Genomic DNA, 15635 nt, shown 5'->3' with positions numbered 1-15635 from the left:
CTTTCATTGTCTCAAAGTGAGCGAATTGGACTAGAAGATTCTGGGTTGGCCACCGTCCTGCCAGTGGGCAAGGGGCGATGGTTCTCTGAGAGGATTGCCTGTGCCTCTTGCTCAGGGGCGAAGTTTGGAGGGTTTCCAGGGTGCTAGAAGGTGCTGAGGCCACGAGGAGTCCCCTATGAGCCATCCAGCCTGCTTGGTTCGGTTTGCCAGTCGGCCCAGGAAGTGCTCCAATGGATCATGACTCCCTCAATCTGCTTTCCTTGGAAAATTGAACAAAATGAGTGAGAACTCCCTGCCGTCGTTCTCATCGCAACTGAGGTCCAGCACGTTGTCTTCCCCAGGGAAGGTAGGAGTGAGGGACAGCTAGCTTTGCCTTGGTCGTGCCACATTCTCGCAACCTCCACCACCATCTCCACCCAAGGGCCTTGGGATCAGAGAGCCTCATGGAAGGCTGAGGGCCCAAAAGGCGTGTGCCCTCCTTGGATGGAAGTCCTCAGCTTAGTAGTCCCCCGAGGCATATCCAGGCTTTGAAGGCATCTCAGACAACCAGGAGCCAAGCAGTAGGAGTCGCATTGGGCGATGTTGGTGCAGCCTCAAGAGGCTCTGTGTCACAGCAAATCAGCCAGACTGATGATTGATCCAGAGCTCCTGGCAGTGTGAGCTGTGCAACTCCTTCAGGGCCAGGCACCATGGGTTTGGAGGAGGACTCTCATACGGGCAAGTGGGAATCTTTGCCCAAGGCCTCTGTTCCAGGTCATCAGGTAAAAGCTTCACAGGGTTGAGGGAATACAGGAAAGACACCAGGTAGGGCCAATGCACTTGACAGTGCCTGAATGTGTCTCAGGCCAGAGAAGCACACATACCCACACACACAGTCTCCCACACACATGAACACACACACACATACACAGACAAATACACGCACAGACACACATAAAGATGCAGACACAGGCATGCGCACACACACACACACACAGACATGCACACACCACACATGCAAGTAGGACCTGCAGAGCTCGTGGTGTTTGCTCAGGGCAAAGTGTAGATGCTCTGCTGTCCACTGGGATGGATGGGAATGGCAGGGCCTCTGGAGTCCACAGGATGGGTGTGTGCGTGTAGCTGGCAGGCTCCCTACACTCAGTGGTTTTGCAACACCAACGGGTCAGTGCTTTGTGGGCTGTGGGAGGTCTCACCGCATTCCCACATGAGCTTCTACTTATTACCGTATGGGGCCTACTTTGGATGTAGCCCAGGACTCTGCCCGACATGCCCCTGGCCACTACCTTCCCAAAGAAGGGCTCTCCTGGGCATTTTCCATGTGCCTGTGAGAGGTATGCTGGCCATTGCCATCCTGGCCAACCCTCGCTTTGCTGGGTGAACTTGCAGTCCTTGGCAATGCAGACATTTCCTTCTGGGGTTTTGGGTTTCTATGTGAAGGCATCCATCCATGGCAGCCCTTGATTCAGCATCTGGGGTGGCTTCTTCCTGTTCTGTGGCCACAAGATTTCTCTGGGCTTGATTCTCAACCATGCTGGACAGGCCCTGGGGATGCTGATAGCAGTCAGGCACAGCCTGACATTCGTAGCCATGGAGCTTGGCCCACGTCTTCCTCTTCATGGGAAGGGGACCGGTCCTCCTTTCTGTGTGCCTATCACCTGCAGTACTTCAGCCATGCCCTTGCTCCAGAACCACTATGTTGCGCCTATCTCTTCCAATGAAATGGGCCCTGGCTTGACTCCCAAAATGTGGCTTCCTGTGAAGAGCACACTGCATGTTGCTGTCCTCACTGAGGATTCCAGCCCCCGACACGGGAGTCCCGTTCCAGGGCAGTGGTAAGAGACTTCCCCTGCAGCGATGAGGACTCAAGGACATGGACGTGGACATGGCAGCATGAATGATGACACGTGTTCCTGGAGGCCATATTCATGAAGCACAATGGCCTTAGGCATGCCAATGTCCTTGGCTGTAGCACACCGCGGTTTCCATCAGCTGTTGCTACTTGCTCTCGTTGGGGCATGGGCACTGCTTGCCTAAGGCTGTTCTGACCACATACGAAGAGTCGTATTGTCGAGTCGTATTGTCAAGTGCGTGGGACGAGTCACCTGTCCAACCTTTGTATTGCTCCCTTGGCTCTCTAGGGCTTCTGGAGGCCTGAGGCGTGCAGCCATCCCCCCTGGGCTCCCAGCCTGCATCAGGACTCATTGCCTTGATCCGTTTTCACTGAGATTTCATGCTGGGCCCCGACACCAAGACAACTAACGAGGTGACGTAGTCCACAACAATGTCGCTTTGACGGTTGGAAGTGGGCTTTTTTGAGGAGAGTCATTGTGCTCTGCGTTGCCAGAGCTTTGGACATGTAGTGTCTGACCACTGCATTCTCCCGTCGGGTAAATCACGTCAATTCATGCTGTTGTGTGGCAGGGTCTGAGGCAACATATCCATGGATGGCCTATGTGGTTTGTGGAGATGAACACCACACGTGAGCACCTCTGCCATGGCTGCCCAGCCTGCCAGCCTGTCCTGCACATGCACACACGTGCACACCTGCTAATAAACTCATAGAGTCACACTGATGCACAATGAAACAGCACAGAGGCCCCTCATACACAGATGCACGTCTGTCCCCATTCATGACACGTGGCCTTGCCAGACACATTGTCATGCATTCACAAGAAAATTCTTAGACACACATGAAACAGAAGCACATCCACATGTGTGGGCTGACGTGGGCCCGTGGCATCTCACCGACGAGAAGCTAGCCCTGTGGGACAGAGGGACAGCACAGGCAGATGCAAAGCTTCCCCATGCAACTGTTTAGACCACTCTGGCCAGCTGAGCACCTGAGTGCATTTGTGATGCATTCTTATGTTTTCTCCACCATTCCTCAGGTGAGGAGGGCAAGCCAGGCGCTCCATTGACTCAGAGAAGAAGACCTTCCTTTCCTTGGAGGTGTGGAGGGATGATGTGGGATTTCTGGAAGAAGAGTGGCCCGGGGCGGGGGACCCTGCACACAGATCGCTATACGGGTAAGCCTTTTGTCATCTCAAAGTGAGATGATGGGACTAGAAAGTCCTAGATCTGCCTGTGGCCTGCCAGTTGGCTTGTGCCTCATGGAGAGGGGTGATAGTTCCCCGAGTGGAATGCCCATGCCTTTTGCTCAGGGCTGTAGTTCTGAATGGTCTCCAGCTTGCTGGAGGGTGCTGAGGCCTCGGGTACTACCCTATGACCTGTCCAGCCTGCATGGTTCCATTTGCTAGGCAGCCCAGCAAGTGCTCAGATTGATGACGACTCCCTCAACCTGCATTCCTTGGAAAAGCTGAACAAAATGAGTGAGAACTCCCTACTGTCATTCTCATCAAAACTGAGGTCCAGCATGTTGTCTCTCCCAGGGAAGGTAGGAGTGAGGGACAGCTAGCTTGTCCTTGTTCATGCCACATACTCACAAATATCACCACCACCACCACCACCACCATCTCCACCCAAGGGCCTTGGAATCGGAGAGCCTCATGGAGGGCTGAGGGCCCAGAATGCTCTCCTTGGATGGGAGTCCTCAGCTTGGTAGTCTTCTGAGGCATGTCCAGGCTTTGAAGGCGTCTCAGATAACTGGCAGCCAAGCAGTAGGAGTCACATTGGGCGATGTTGGCATGGCCTGGAGAGGTTCCATGCTGGAGCAAGTTGGCCAGACTGATAATTGAGCCAGAGCTCCTGGCAGTGTGTGCGGTACCCCCTTTCAGGGCCAGGCACCATGGGTTTCCAGGTGGACCCCCCGCCCCGGGCAAGTGGCAATCTTTGCCCGAGGCCTCTATCCAAGGTTGTAGCTGACAGCTTCGCAGGCCTGGGGGAAGACAGGAGAGGCACCAGCTAGGGCTAATGCACTTGACAGTGCCTGAATGTGTTTCAGGGCAGAGAAGCACACATTCACAACACACACACGCACACTTATGCACAGACTTGCACACACATGGAGACACACACAAACGTATATGCAGTCACATACACCCCCCCACACACACACACAGTCACAGATGCAGACATAGGCATGCACACACACACACAAACACACCACACATACAAGGAGTTCCAGCAGAGCTCATGGTATACACTCACATCAGGAGTATAGACGCTCTGCTGGCCCCTGGGATGGATGGGAATGGTAGGGCCTGGGGAGTCCACAGTACGAGTCGATAGAACAGCCAATAGTCTCCCTACACTTGGGTGGTGTTCCAACACCAACCAGTCAGTGCTTGGTGAGCTGTGTTTGGCCCCACCGCCTGCCCACATGGACTATGACTTATGGCCCTTAGGTGCTGCCTTCAATGGTGCCGAGGGCTCTCTCCAATGTGCCCCTGCCTACTACTCTCCCAAATAAGTACTCTCCTGGGCATCTACCCTGTGTCTTTTAGAGGTGTGCCCACCATCGCTACCCTGGTTGGCCCTAGCTTCACCCACTGGCCTCATGGAACCTGGCTGTTCGGACCTTGCCTCCTAGGGCATGGGGCTCCTGTGTGAAGGCATATACCCAGGACAGCCCTTGATTCAGTGTCTGGGGTGGCTCCTTCCTGTTTTGTGGGCAAAAGTCTTCTCTGCGCTAGCCTGAAGACCATGCAGGACAGGCCACAGGGACCCTGATAGCAGTCAGGTGCAGCCCCATGTCGTGTCCGTGGAGCTTGGCCCATGTCCCCCTCTCCTGTGAAAGGGCACTGGTCCTCCTTTGTGCGTGCCTCTCTCCTTCGTGACTGAGTCCATGCCCCTGTGCCAGGGCCACTATGTTGCGCCTGTGTCTGCCAATGGACGGGCCCTGCCTTGACCCCACAATGTGGATGCCTGTGAAGAACATACTGCATGTTGCTGTCCTCACTGAGGATCCCTGTCCCTGATGCAGGAGTCCCTTTTGAGGGCAGTGGTGAGATATTTTCCCTGCAGTGATGAGGACTCAACAAGGTGGACGTGTAGAGGGCGTCTGATTGATGGCACCTGTTCCTGGAGGCCGTGCCCACTAAGCACAATAGCCAGGGACATTCCAGGTCCTTTGGCAGTAGTGCACCCTGAATTCCGTCGACTATTGCACTGGCTCTAGGTGGGGCATGGGAACCACTTGCCTAGGTCTGTTTTGCTTGCACCCCAAGAGCCATGTTGTCGAGTGAGCGGGATGGGTCACCTGGCCGACCTTCGCATAGCTACCTCACATCAGTAGACTTTGTGGAGGCCTGAGGCATGCAGCCAGCCCTGGAGGCCTAACAGCCTGCACCATGGTCATTGGTTTGCCCCATGATTACTGCGATTTCATGCTGCATCTGACCCCAACGGATTGACCTAGTCCACAACAACATCGCTTCGACAGTCGAAAGTGGATTTTTGGAGGAGAGTTGTTTTCCTGTGCGTTGCCAGAGGGCTTTGGACACGTGGTGTCTCAGGCCATTGTAACCTCCCCCCAGGGTCAATTGTGTCATTTCGTGCCATTGCATGGCAGGGTCTGAGGCCATGGATCCTTGTATGGGCTATGTGCTTTGTGGAGGTGAACTCCATACGTGAGCACCTGTGCCACGGCCACCCAGCCTGCCAGCCTACCCTGCACATGCACACATGCTCACACCTGCTAATAAACCCAAGAATCACACTGAAGCACACAGACTCTAACCCACCCACAGAGGGTCCCTCATACACAGGCACACACACACCCCACTCATGGAACATGGCCTTACCAGACACATTACCATGCACTCACACAGAAATTCCTAGACACACATGAGACAGGCATATACCCATGCCTGGACTTACCATGGACAATGGCATCTCACCCATGTGCAGCCAGCCCTTTGGGATAGAGGGACAGCACAGGCAGATGCAAGGCATCCCCACGGAACTATTTGGAACGCTCTGGCCAGCTGAACACCTGGGTGCGTTTGTGATACCTTCGTGTGTTTTCTCCACCCTTCCACAGGTGCGGAGGCCAAGCCAGGCTTGCTGTCCGCCCAGAGAAGAAATCCTTCCTTTCCTTGCAGGTGCAATGGGTTATGGCAGGACCTATGGAAGATGATTGGTCTAGGGTGGGGAGCCTATGCGTGGATGGCTATGCAGGTAAGCCTTTCGTTGCCTCAAATTGAGCAAATGGGCCTAGAAGGTCCTGGGCCAGTCTGCAGGCCTGCCACTTAGCTTGTGCCTCGTAGTGAGGGGCAATGGCTCCCTAAGAGGATTGCCTGTGACTCTTGCTCAGGGGCATAGCTCTGGATAGTCTCCAGGGTACTGGGGGATGCTGAGGCCACGGGGAATCCCCATGAGCCATCCAGCCTGCATGTTCAATTTGCCAGGCATTCCAGAAAGTGCTCAGATCGATGACGACTCCCTCAATCTGCATTTCTTGGAGAAGTTGAACAAAATGAGTGAGAACTCCCTACCGTCGTTCTGATCAAAACTGAAGTCCATACATTGTCTTCCCCAGGGAAGGTAGGAGTGGGGGACAGCTTCACCTTGGCCGTGCCTTTCACTCAACCACCACCAGCACCAGCACCACCACTTAAGGGCCTTGGGATCGGAGAGTCTCAGGGAATCCTGAGGGCCCAGGAGGTGTGTGCCCTCCTTGGGTGGGAGTCCACAGCATGGAGTCCATGGCATTGCTGGGCTTTGGCGGTGTGTTGGACAGCCAGTAGCCAAGAGGTAGGAGTCACATTGAGCATTGTTGGCACAGCCTTGAGAGCGTCTGTCCAGAGGAAGTCGGCAAGGCCAATGATTGAGGTAGATCTCCTGGCGGTATATGTGGAGCCACACTTTCAGGGCCGGGTGCTGTGTATTTGGAGATGGGCCTCCGATGGGCAAGCAGCGATATTTGCCCGCGTCCTCTGTCCCAGGTTTGACAATTGAGTGCTGCATAGGGATGCAGGAAGATGCCAAAAGCACCAGAAAGGACCACTGCCCTTGACAGCACCTGAATGTCTCTTAGGCCAGAGAGGCACACATACAAACACACACACATACACATACAGACACGCACACACCGCACATGCATGGTGATCTGGCAGAGCTCGTCCTACATGCTCAGGCCAGGAGTGTCAATGCTCTGCTGGCCAATGGCCTGCATGGGAATGGCAGGGCCTGGGGAGGACTGTAGGACCGGTGGTGCAGGCACTCAGAAGCCTCCATATACTTGGGTGGTGTTGTGACACTAACAGGTCAGTGCTTGGTGAGTGTTGTGAGGCCCTACTACCTACCCACCAGGGTGCGACTTATTGGCCCTAAGGGGACACGTGGGGATGGTGCCAAGGGCTCTGTCTGATGTGCCCCTAGCCACTACTTTCCCGAAGAAGGGCTCTCCCAGGTGTCTCCCCTGAGTCTTGAGATGTATGCTGGCCATCCACCCTGGCCGGCTCTCACTTTGTCAGGTGGCCTTGCGGACCCTGGCCGTGGGGATCATGACTCCTGGAGCACAGGGCTCCTGTGTGAAGACTTCCAGCATGGGCGACCCTTGATTCAATGCCTGCGGTGGCACCTTCCTGTTTTGTGGGCACAAGACTTCTCTGGGCTAGCCTGTAGGCTGTGTGGGTAAGGCTCTGGTCCCCGATAGCAGTCAGGCACAGCCCTGTGTCGTGGCCATGGAGCTTGGCTCATGTCTTGCTCTCCTTGGGAAGGGCACTGGTCCTCCTTTGTGTATGCCACTCTCCTATGGGACTGTGGCCATGCCCCTATGTCAGAGCCACTGTGTTGTGCCTGTAACTCTGACAATAGGCCCTGTCTTGGGTCCCACAATGTGGATGCCTGTGACGAGCACACCACGTGTGGCTGTCCTCGCTGAGGATCCCAGTCCCCAATGTGGGAGTCCCTTTCGAGGGCAGCAGTGCGAGACTTTCCCTACAGTGATGAGGATTCAAGGACATGGACGTGGGTGAGGTAGCCCAAGTGATGGCATGTGTCCTGGAGGCTATGCCCATGAAGCACGCTGGCCATGGACACACCAGTTTCCTTGGCAGTAGCATGTCCTGCATTCCATTGGCTGTTTTACTGGCTCTCAGCAGGGCATGGGCACCGCTTGTTTAGGGCTGTTCCACCCACAGTCCAAGGGCCGTATGGTAGAGTGGGCACGACAGGTTGCCTGTCCTCATGGCGTCACCTCAGGCCTGTCTTCATGTGGTCACCTTGCCTCAATAGGGCTTTGTGGAGGCCTGGGGCCTCTAGCCAGCGCCCAAGGGCTGCCAGGCCTGCATGGGGGCTCCTTGCCTTGCCCTGTGGTTGCTGCGGTTTTGGGCAGCTCTCTGGCCCCTGGTCATCTAGCGAGGCACCTAGTCCACATCGACGTTACTTCAGTGGTCCTAAGTGGGTTTGTAGAGAAGAATCTGTGCGCTGTGCATTGCCAGAGGGCTTTGGATATGTAGTGTCTCAGGCCTTTGCAGCCTCCCTCAGGGACAAACGCATCATCTCATGCTTTTGCATGGCAGGGCGTGAGGCCAGGGTTCCACATACGGGCTATGCGCTTTTAAGTGATGACTTCCACATGTGAGCACCTCTGCTTCGGCCAGCTAGTCGGCCAGCTAGTCTGCCAGCCTGTCCTGCACACGCCCGCATGCACACACCTGCTAGTAAACACATAGATAACACTCATGCACACACACCCAAACACACCCATAGAGGGCCCCTCACTCACAGACTCATGCACACCCCCACTCACAGCACGTGGCATTTACCAGGCACATTGCTCATGGAAATTCCTTGACACACATGAAACAGGCACATTCCTGTGTGTGGGCTGACCTGGGCCTGTGGCATTTCACCCATGTGCAGCCAGTCCTGTGGTACAGAGGAACAGCACAGGCAGGTGCTAGGCTTCCACATGGATCTATTCTTTCTGATCTCACCACCTGATCCTCTGGGTATGTTTATCATTTGTGAGTGCAATTTTCCCAAACTTTCAGGTGTTGTGTCATCGCCAGCCTCATTTCGGCTCAGAATAGAAAGCCTTGGAGGAGTGGAGTGAGGTTGGCCTCACCAGGTTAGCTGCCCAGGTTGGGCAGATTCCACATGGATCGGTAAGAAGGTAAACTTCTTTTGTCTTAGAGTGAGCCTTTGGGCAAGGAAATGTTGTACTTTCCTGAGGGCCTTCTGACTGGTGTGTTATCCTGACATGTAGGGTTTAGCTCCCCAAGATGATATCCTGTTCCTCTTGCTCATAGTCATGTCCTTGGATTGTCTCCCAAGTCTAGAGGTCCCTGTGGTCATGCGTCCTTCCCAGGTTCTCCTTGATGTGGCAGGATAATAGGTCCTCCCAAGGGTGAGCATGTCTGCACTAATGGGCTGTCCCAGCCAGACCCCACAGGTGCTCATATCCATGATGACTCCCACATGTGCGTTCCTTGGAAAGCTGAACATAGTGAATGAAGAATCCTTTACTATTGTCCTCATGGAGGCTGAGGTCTAGCTCGAGATCCCAGCCAGGGAGATACAGTGAGGGACAGTTGCTGAGGTCAGGGTCACCCACAGCCTAGAGGAGGGTACACAGGGCTGGAAATTGGTCCTGAAGCAGAGCTGTTATTTGGGCACAGGGATACCCTGTCCCTGCCCCCAGGGGATGCCCTGGGTGGGGTAGCATGGGTGGCGCAGGGGCACCAGCACACCCTGCAGCCTGTGGAGGGCGAGTGGGACACAGGTCACCTGACTGTCTTCCACTGTTCTTGCTGCCTGTCAGCCTTAGAAATCTTCCTCCCAAGGTTTCTTTCCTTTTCTACTGTAGGGTATCAAGTGTTGCATGGCTTAGGGAAGTGGTCTTTGCAGAGGACATACATTGTTTCCTCCATATCTTGTCAGTGGTTTGGCTCTGTACTTTGTGTTTTTTTGCTATGTTCTGTGGTCTTCAGGTTTCTGGTATTTTCCTGAGCCTGTTAGCCTTCCTGAGAGCCTTTAGTCATAGGTCCTTTCCTTTCCTCTTATTTCTTCACCCCCCCAAAAAAATTTCATCTTTTCACTCTATTTTCTTCTATACCCACTTTGTTAGAAGTATATGATAAAGGATGCTTTATTTTTGTTTTTTTTATGCTACTTATGTTATAATATTTGCTATTTTCCTTCCTCTTCTTTTTCTGTGTATCCTCTATATTACTTGTGATGTATGTTTCTTTCTTTCATGACTCAGACCTGATATTGTCTATTAGAAATAGTGCACATTTCAGTGTTTCAGACTTTTTTTGTGTTTTCATTGTGTATTTCTGCTTCATATAATATTTTTATATGAGTGTGTTTCAAGTTCATTTTATCTTATCATTGATCTACCCCAATTATGTATTGTGAATGATTCAATGGAATTATATATTTTTATAGATTGGTTTTCATCAATCTCTTGGCATTAGAATTTTCCAGTACTTTTCTATATTTCTTTTTTATAAAGGAAGATATTGTGCCCTGCTTGTCATATTAATCGTGCTTTCAAATGGCTCTTGCCCTGTTCCGATGAGCATAGTCTTTCACTTGATAATGCTCTTGTGCTACCATTTTTGGTCATTGCAATCTTATGGGTTTGTGGCCATATTCTTTTTTCAAGCATAATTCTTGTGAAACATACCTGAGATTGTCTCTCTAAAACATCAAGTTTGTAGTTGGAACAATATATACATTATGAGTTTTTTGTTTGTTTCCATAGAAGGTAGAGGATTTTATTGAACGTGTATCTCTTATATTTAGCTCATACAATGTTTCACAATTCATGTCCCTGTACTATTAGTCACTAATCTTCAGATATATGATCAACTTCATGTGGATCAGTGCCTCCTACGGTAACAGAATCCTGAATGCTCACTGCCTACCAGGTATCACATTCTGATGGTCCATTTTATATTTGTTGTGGGATAAATGATGACTCCACAAAGGGATCTTGTTGGAACATGGACAGAGTGAATAATGAAAATCACTTCTGTGAGCTGAGATCCAGCCAATAGATCATACTAAGCAAAACTGTGGAGGGGAATTCAGCATGGTCAGCAAATGTTCCCAAAAAAGTACTATGGTAGTGGAAAAATAAAATGCTGGCATATGCTAGAGGAAACAAATTGTAGAAAGGTCTATATAACCAATTATGGGATGATATTACAATTCTCGGCTGCCAATATGTACATATATGTCATAAATAGACCTTGGGAAACCACTCCTTAAGTAATGAGTCCTATGAGAAATGTCTGTGACTACACTTGAGCTATTTAAGTATTTGAGCTACTGGAATTTTCTGAGTGATGATCAGTGTCTTTAGTGTGATTAGATTATCAAAATACAAAGATATGGAATTTTACTTATCATTTTCTATTAAGTGGAACAATTGTATAGAAATTGAAAAGTAATAGGTGGAAAAATTAGAGAGGGTGACAAAACATGAGAGACTCCTAACTCTGGGAAATTAACAAAGGGTGGTGGAGGAGAAGGTAGGTGGAGGCGTGGGGTGACTGTGTCACGTGGGCTGAGGAGGGCCCTTGATGGGATGAGCACTGGATGTTATACTATATATTAGCAAATTGAACTTAATTTTTAAAAATTGAAAAGTAGATGCTCTATGTGAAATCTTCACGGACTATTTCAATTTTCTTTTCAATGCAGTCACTATGATTAGAACAATTGTTTACACATTGTTTTGTTTTTTATCCATAATATGAGCAAGAAATTTCATATGCTCTTCAACAATGTCTTTTATTACATGCTAAATATTTTTAGATGTGAGATGATTGTATTTAAAATTCTTCGATTCTTATTGTAGTAAGAGATGAAGAGGGACACTATATCATACTTAAAGGATCTATCCAAGAAGGGGTATTAACAATCATCCATATATATGCCCTGAATATGGGAGCTGCCAAATATATCAATCAATTAATAACCAAAGTTAAGACATACTTACATAATAATACACTTATACTTGGTGACTTCAATCTAGCGCTTTCTACACACGATAGGTCTTCTAAGCACAACATCTCCAAAGAAACAAGAGCTTTAAATGATACACTTGACCAGATGGATTTCACAGATATTTAGAGAACTTTATATCCAAACGCAACTGAATACACATTCTTCTCAAGTGCACGTGGAACTTTCTCCAGAATAGACCACATATTGGGTCACAAATTGGGTCTGAAGCGAACCAAAAGATTGGGATCGTCCCCTGCATATTCTCAGACCATAATGCCTCGAAATTAGAACTAAATCACAAGAAGAAGTTTTGAAGGATTTCAAACAGGGGGAGGTTAAGGACCATCCTGCTAAAAGATGAAAGGGTCAACCAGAAAATTAAGGAAGAATTAAAAAGATTCATGGAAACTAATGAGAGTGAAGATACAACAATTCAAAATCTATGGGAAAGAGTAAAAGCAGTCCTGAGGGGCAAATACATCACAATACAAGCATCCCTCCAAAAACTGGAAAGAACTCAAATACAAAAGCTAACCTTACACCTAAAGGAGAAAAAACAGCAAATAGATCCTACACCCAGCAGAAGAAGAGAGTTAATGAAGATTCGAGCAGAACTCAATGAAATAGAGACCAGAAGAACTGTGGAATAGATCAACAAAACCAGGAGTTGGTTCTTTGAAAGAAATAATAAGATACATAAACCATTAGCCAGCCTTATTAAAAAGAAGAGAGAGAAGACTCAAATTAATAAAATCATGAATGAGAAAGGAGAGATCACTACCAACATCAAGGAAATGCAAACGATTTTAAAAACATATTATGAACAGCTATACGCCAATAAATTAGGCAATCTAGAAGAAATGGACGCATTTCTGGAAAGCCACAAACTACCAAAACTGGAACAGGAAGAAATAGAAAACCTGAACAGGCCAATAACCATGGAGGAAATTGAAGCAGTCATCAAAAACCTCCCAAGACACAAAAGTCCAGGGCCAGATGGCTTCCCAGGGGAATTCTATCAAATGTTTAAAGAAGAAACCATACCTATTCGACTAAAGCTGTTGGGAAAGATAGAAAGAGACGGAGTACTTCCAAACTCATTCTATGAGGCCAGCATCACCTTTATTCCAAAACCAGACAAAGACCCCACCAAAAAGGAGAATTATAGACCAATATCCCTGATGAACATGGATGCAAAAATTCTCAAGAAGATATTAGCCAATAGGATCCAACAGTACATTAAGAAGATTTTTCACCATGACCAAGTAGGATTTATCCCCAGGATGCAAGGCTGGTTCAACACTTTTAAAACAATCAGTGTGATTCATCATATCAGCAAGAGAAAAACCAAGAACCATATGATTCTCTCAAGAAATGGAGAGAAAGCATTTGACAAAATACAGCATCCATTCCTGATGAAAACTCTTCAGAGTGTAGGGATAGAGGGAACATTCCTCGACATCTTAAAAGCCATCTACGAAAAGCCCACAGCAAATATCATTCTCAATGGGGAAGCACTGGGAGCCTTTCCCCTAAGATCTGGAACACGACAGGGACGTCCACTCTCACCACTGCTATTCAACATAGTACTAGAAGTCCTAGCCTCAGCAATCAGGCAACAAAAAGAAATAAAAGGCATTCAAATTGGCAAAGAAGAAGTCAAACTCTCCCTCTTGGCCGATGACATGATACTCTACATAGAAAACCCAAAAGCCTCCACCCCAAGATTGCTAGAACTCATACAGCAATTTGGTAGCGTGGCAGGATACAAAATCAATGCCCAGAAATCAGTGGCATTTCTCTACACTAGCAATGAGACCTAAGAAAGAGAAATTAAGGAGTCAATCCCATTTACAATTGCACCCAAAAGCATGATATCTAGGCATAAACCTAACCAAAGAGGTAAAGGATCTATACCCTAAAAACTATGGAACACTTCTGAAAGAAATTGAGGAAGACACAAAGAGATGGAAAAATACTCCATGCTCATGGATCGGAAGAATTAATATAGTGAAAATGTCAGTTACCCAGGGCAATGTACACGTTTAATGTAATCCCTATCAAAATACCATGGACTTTCTTCAGAGAGTTAGAACAAATTATTTTAATTTTTGTGTGGAATCAGAAAAGACCCTGAATAGCCAGGGGAATTTAAAAAAGAAAACCATACCTGGGGGCATCACAATGCCAGATTTCAGGTTGTACTACAAAGCTGTGGTCATCAAGACAGTGTGGTACTGGCACAGAAGCAGACCCATAGATCAATGGAACAGAATAGAGAACCCAGAAGTGGACCCTGAACTTTATGGTCTACTAATATTCGATAAAAGAGGAAAGACTATCCACTGGAAAAAAATAGTGAAAGGAAATAAAGGGGAAAGGAGAAAAAATGAGTGGGAAATATCAGAAAGGGAGACAGAACATGAAAGACTCCTAACTCTGGGAAACGAATTAGGGATGGTGGAAGGGGAGGTGGGCGGGCGATGGGGGTGACTGGGTGGCGGGCACTGAGGTGGGCACTTGATGGGATGAGCACTGTGTGTTATTCTATATGTTTGCAAATTGAACACCAATAAAAATAAATTTATTAAAAATAAAACAAATGCAGAAAAAATAAATAATAATCTTCGATTCTTACATGAATTTCATTGACCACTTTCATGTATCATCAGTGAGCTTCTAATGTGTTTAAAGAGACACCCTCGATATAATACATGATTTTACAGTGAGTGTGCTGGGGAAATTTTGATACAAATATCAGGAACAATTATTTCTGTACTACTTCATCAAAATTGTGAGTATAATCATTCTTTTCATCACATGGTTGAATGAATATCCATTATCAATTCTTATAAGTTTTTATAACTAAATATTCCACTAGGAAAATTTTGTTTCACAACTTCTCTAATTTTCTATATACTTTGTAGACTAGTTGTAGAATTAGAATTCCATGGATTATCATCACCAATGAAGTGCTCCCTTATTTGGAATGAAACAAAACTCCTGATATAAAACACATTTTATAGCAAATTTAGTGTCTCTTATGTCTTTGAGTAAGACAAACAAATGGTAATTTTAGAGTTTTCCTTCCTGTGAATGTTTTAGGGTGTATTTTAATTAGATTGATGACACAGTCACGGGAAGTAGAATAACTTTTTTTTTCTTACTGAGGACAATTTTCTAGACATAGAGTAAAGGATTTAGGTAGATGGTACATGAAACACTTTTTAAATAAAAAAAATAAATATCCCATTCTTGGTATTCAAAATAGATTTCACTAGCCAATATATATTCAGCCAATTTTATATGTATTTAAAGGTAGATTATATAGTCATAATGAATGACACTGAGGGAAATAATTGGGGAAACTTTGACACCAGTGTCTTCTACATAAAAAATGACTTCCTATGCTACTCTACTTTAAGGAGTAATTATAATTTTCTTTTCATGTAGGTTATCATCTGCATATCTATAGTTAATTCCTTGTAGCCTGTTAATTGTAAATATTTGATCAAGAAGTTTTTTCTTTTTTAACTTCCCTAACTTCCCCCAAGTCATTGACTGGAAATGACATTGAAATTGCTTGAAATTGTTCCTGCCACTTCATGGGAAGTTCTAATGTTACTTATTAGTACAAATTTCCTTATCTGGAAATGATCAGAACACTGATTTCCAAAGGTAACATTACAGTTTTTAATAAATGTATTTTTCATGGGCCACTCTTATTTATTTTTTTAAGTTTTTATTTAAATTCCAGTTAGTTAACA

The 15635-nt window shown here is 47.5% G+C and overlaps 1 protein-coding gene, 3 non-coding genes and 1 pseudogene across 13 annotated transcripts in view; all 5 read left to right on the top strand.

Annotated features, from left to right (window-relative positions):
• Positions 1-15635, top strand: part of LOC144295911 (uncharacterized) — a 59437-nt gene that overhangs the window by 2646 nt on the left and 41156 nt on the right. For 5 of the 10 annotated variants that reach the window (XR_013363075.1, XR_013363069.1, XM_077868605.1 and 2 more), the window contains exons 3-4: positions 2889-3026; positions 5942-6078. Coding sequence is in view for 6 of the 10 variants with exons in the window: in XM_077868605.1 (XP_077724731.1) it covers positions 2960-3026; positions 5942-6078 (204 nt within the window). In the remaining 4 variants the exon portion in view is untranslated. Of the gene's footprint in view, positions 1-24; positions 762-2138; positions 2264-2888; positions 3027-5941; positions 6079-15635 lie in introns of those variants that run through there. The other 5 variants (XM_077868584.1, XM_077868579.1, XM_077868591.1 and 2 more) reach the window with 5 other exon arrangements.
• On the top strand, positions 233-322 carry LOC144304016 (small nucleolar RNA SNORD116; annotated as a pseudogene).
• On the top strand, positions 3276-3370 carry LOC144304010 (small nucleolar RNA SNORD116). The gene has a single exon (XR_013370990.1). It is a non-coding gene; the product is annotated as a small nucleolar RNA SNORD116 (small nucleolar RNA).
• On the top strand, positions 6327-6421 carry LOC144304019 (small nucleolar RNA SNORD116). The gene has a single exon (XR_013371016.1). It is a non-coding gene; the product is annotated as a small nucleolar RNA SNORD116 (small nucleolar RNA).
• On the top strand, positions 9308-9401 carry LOC144304024 (small nucleolar RNA SNORD116). Its single transcript, XR_013371019.1, has one exon. It is a non-coding gene; the product is annotated as a small nucleolar RNA SNORD116 (small nucleolar RNA).

The sequence above is a fragment of the Canis aureus genome, chromosome 2 (assembly GCF_053574225.1).
Source record: "Canis aureus isolate CA01 chromosome 2, VMU_Caureus_v.1.0, whole genome shotgun sequence".
NCBI lineage: Eukaryota > Metazoa > Chordata > Mammalia > Carnivora > Canidae > Canis > Canis aureus.
Note: the sequence above shows the minus strand (reverse complement) of the source record. Positions and strands in the feature narration are given on the sequence as shown.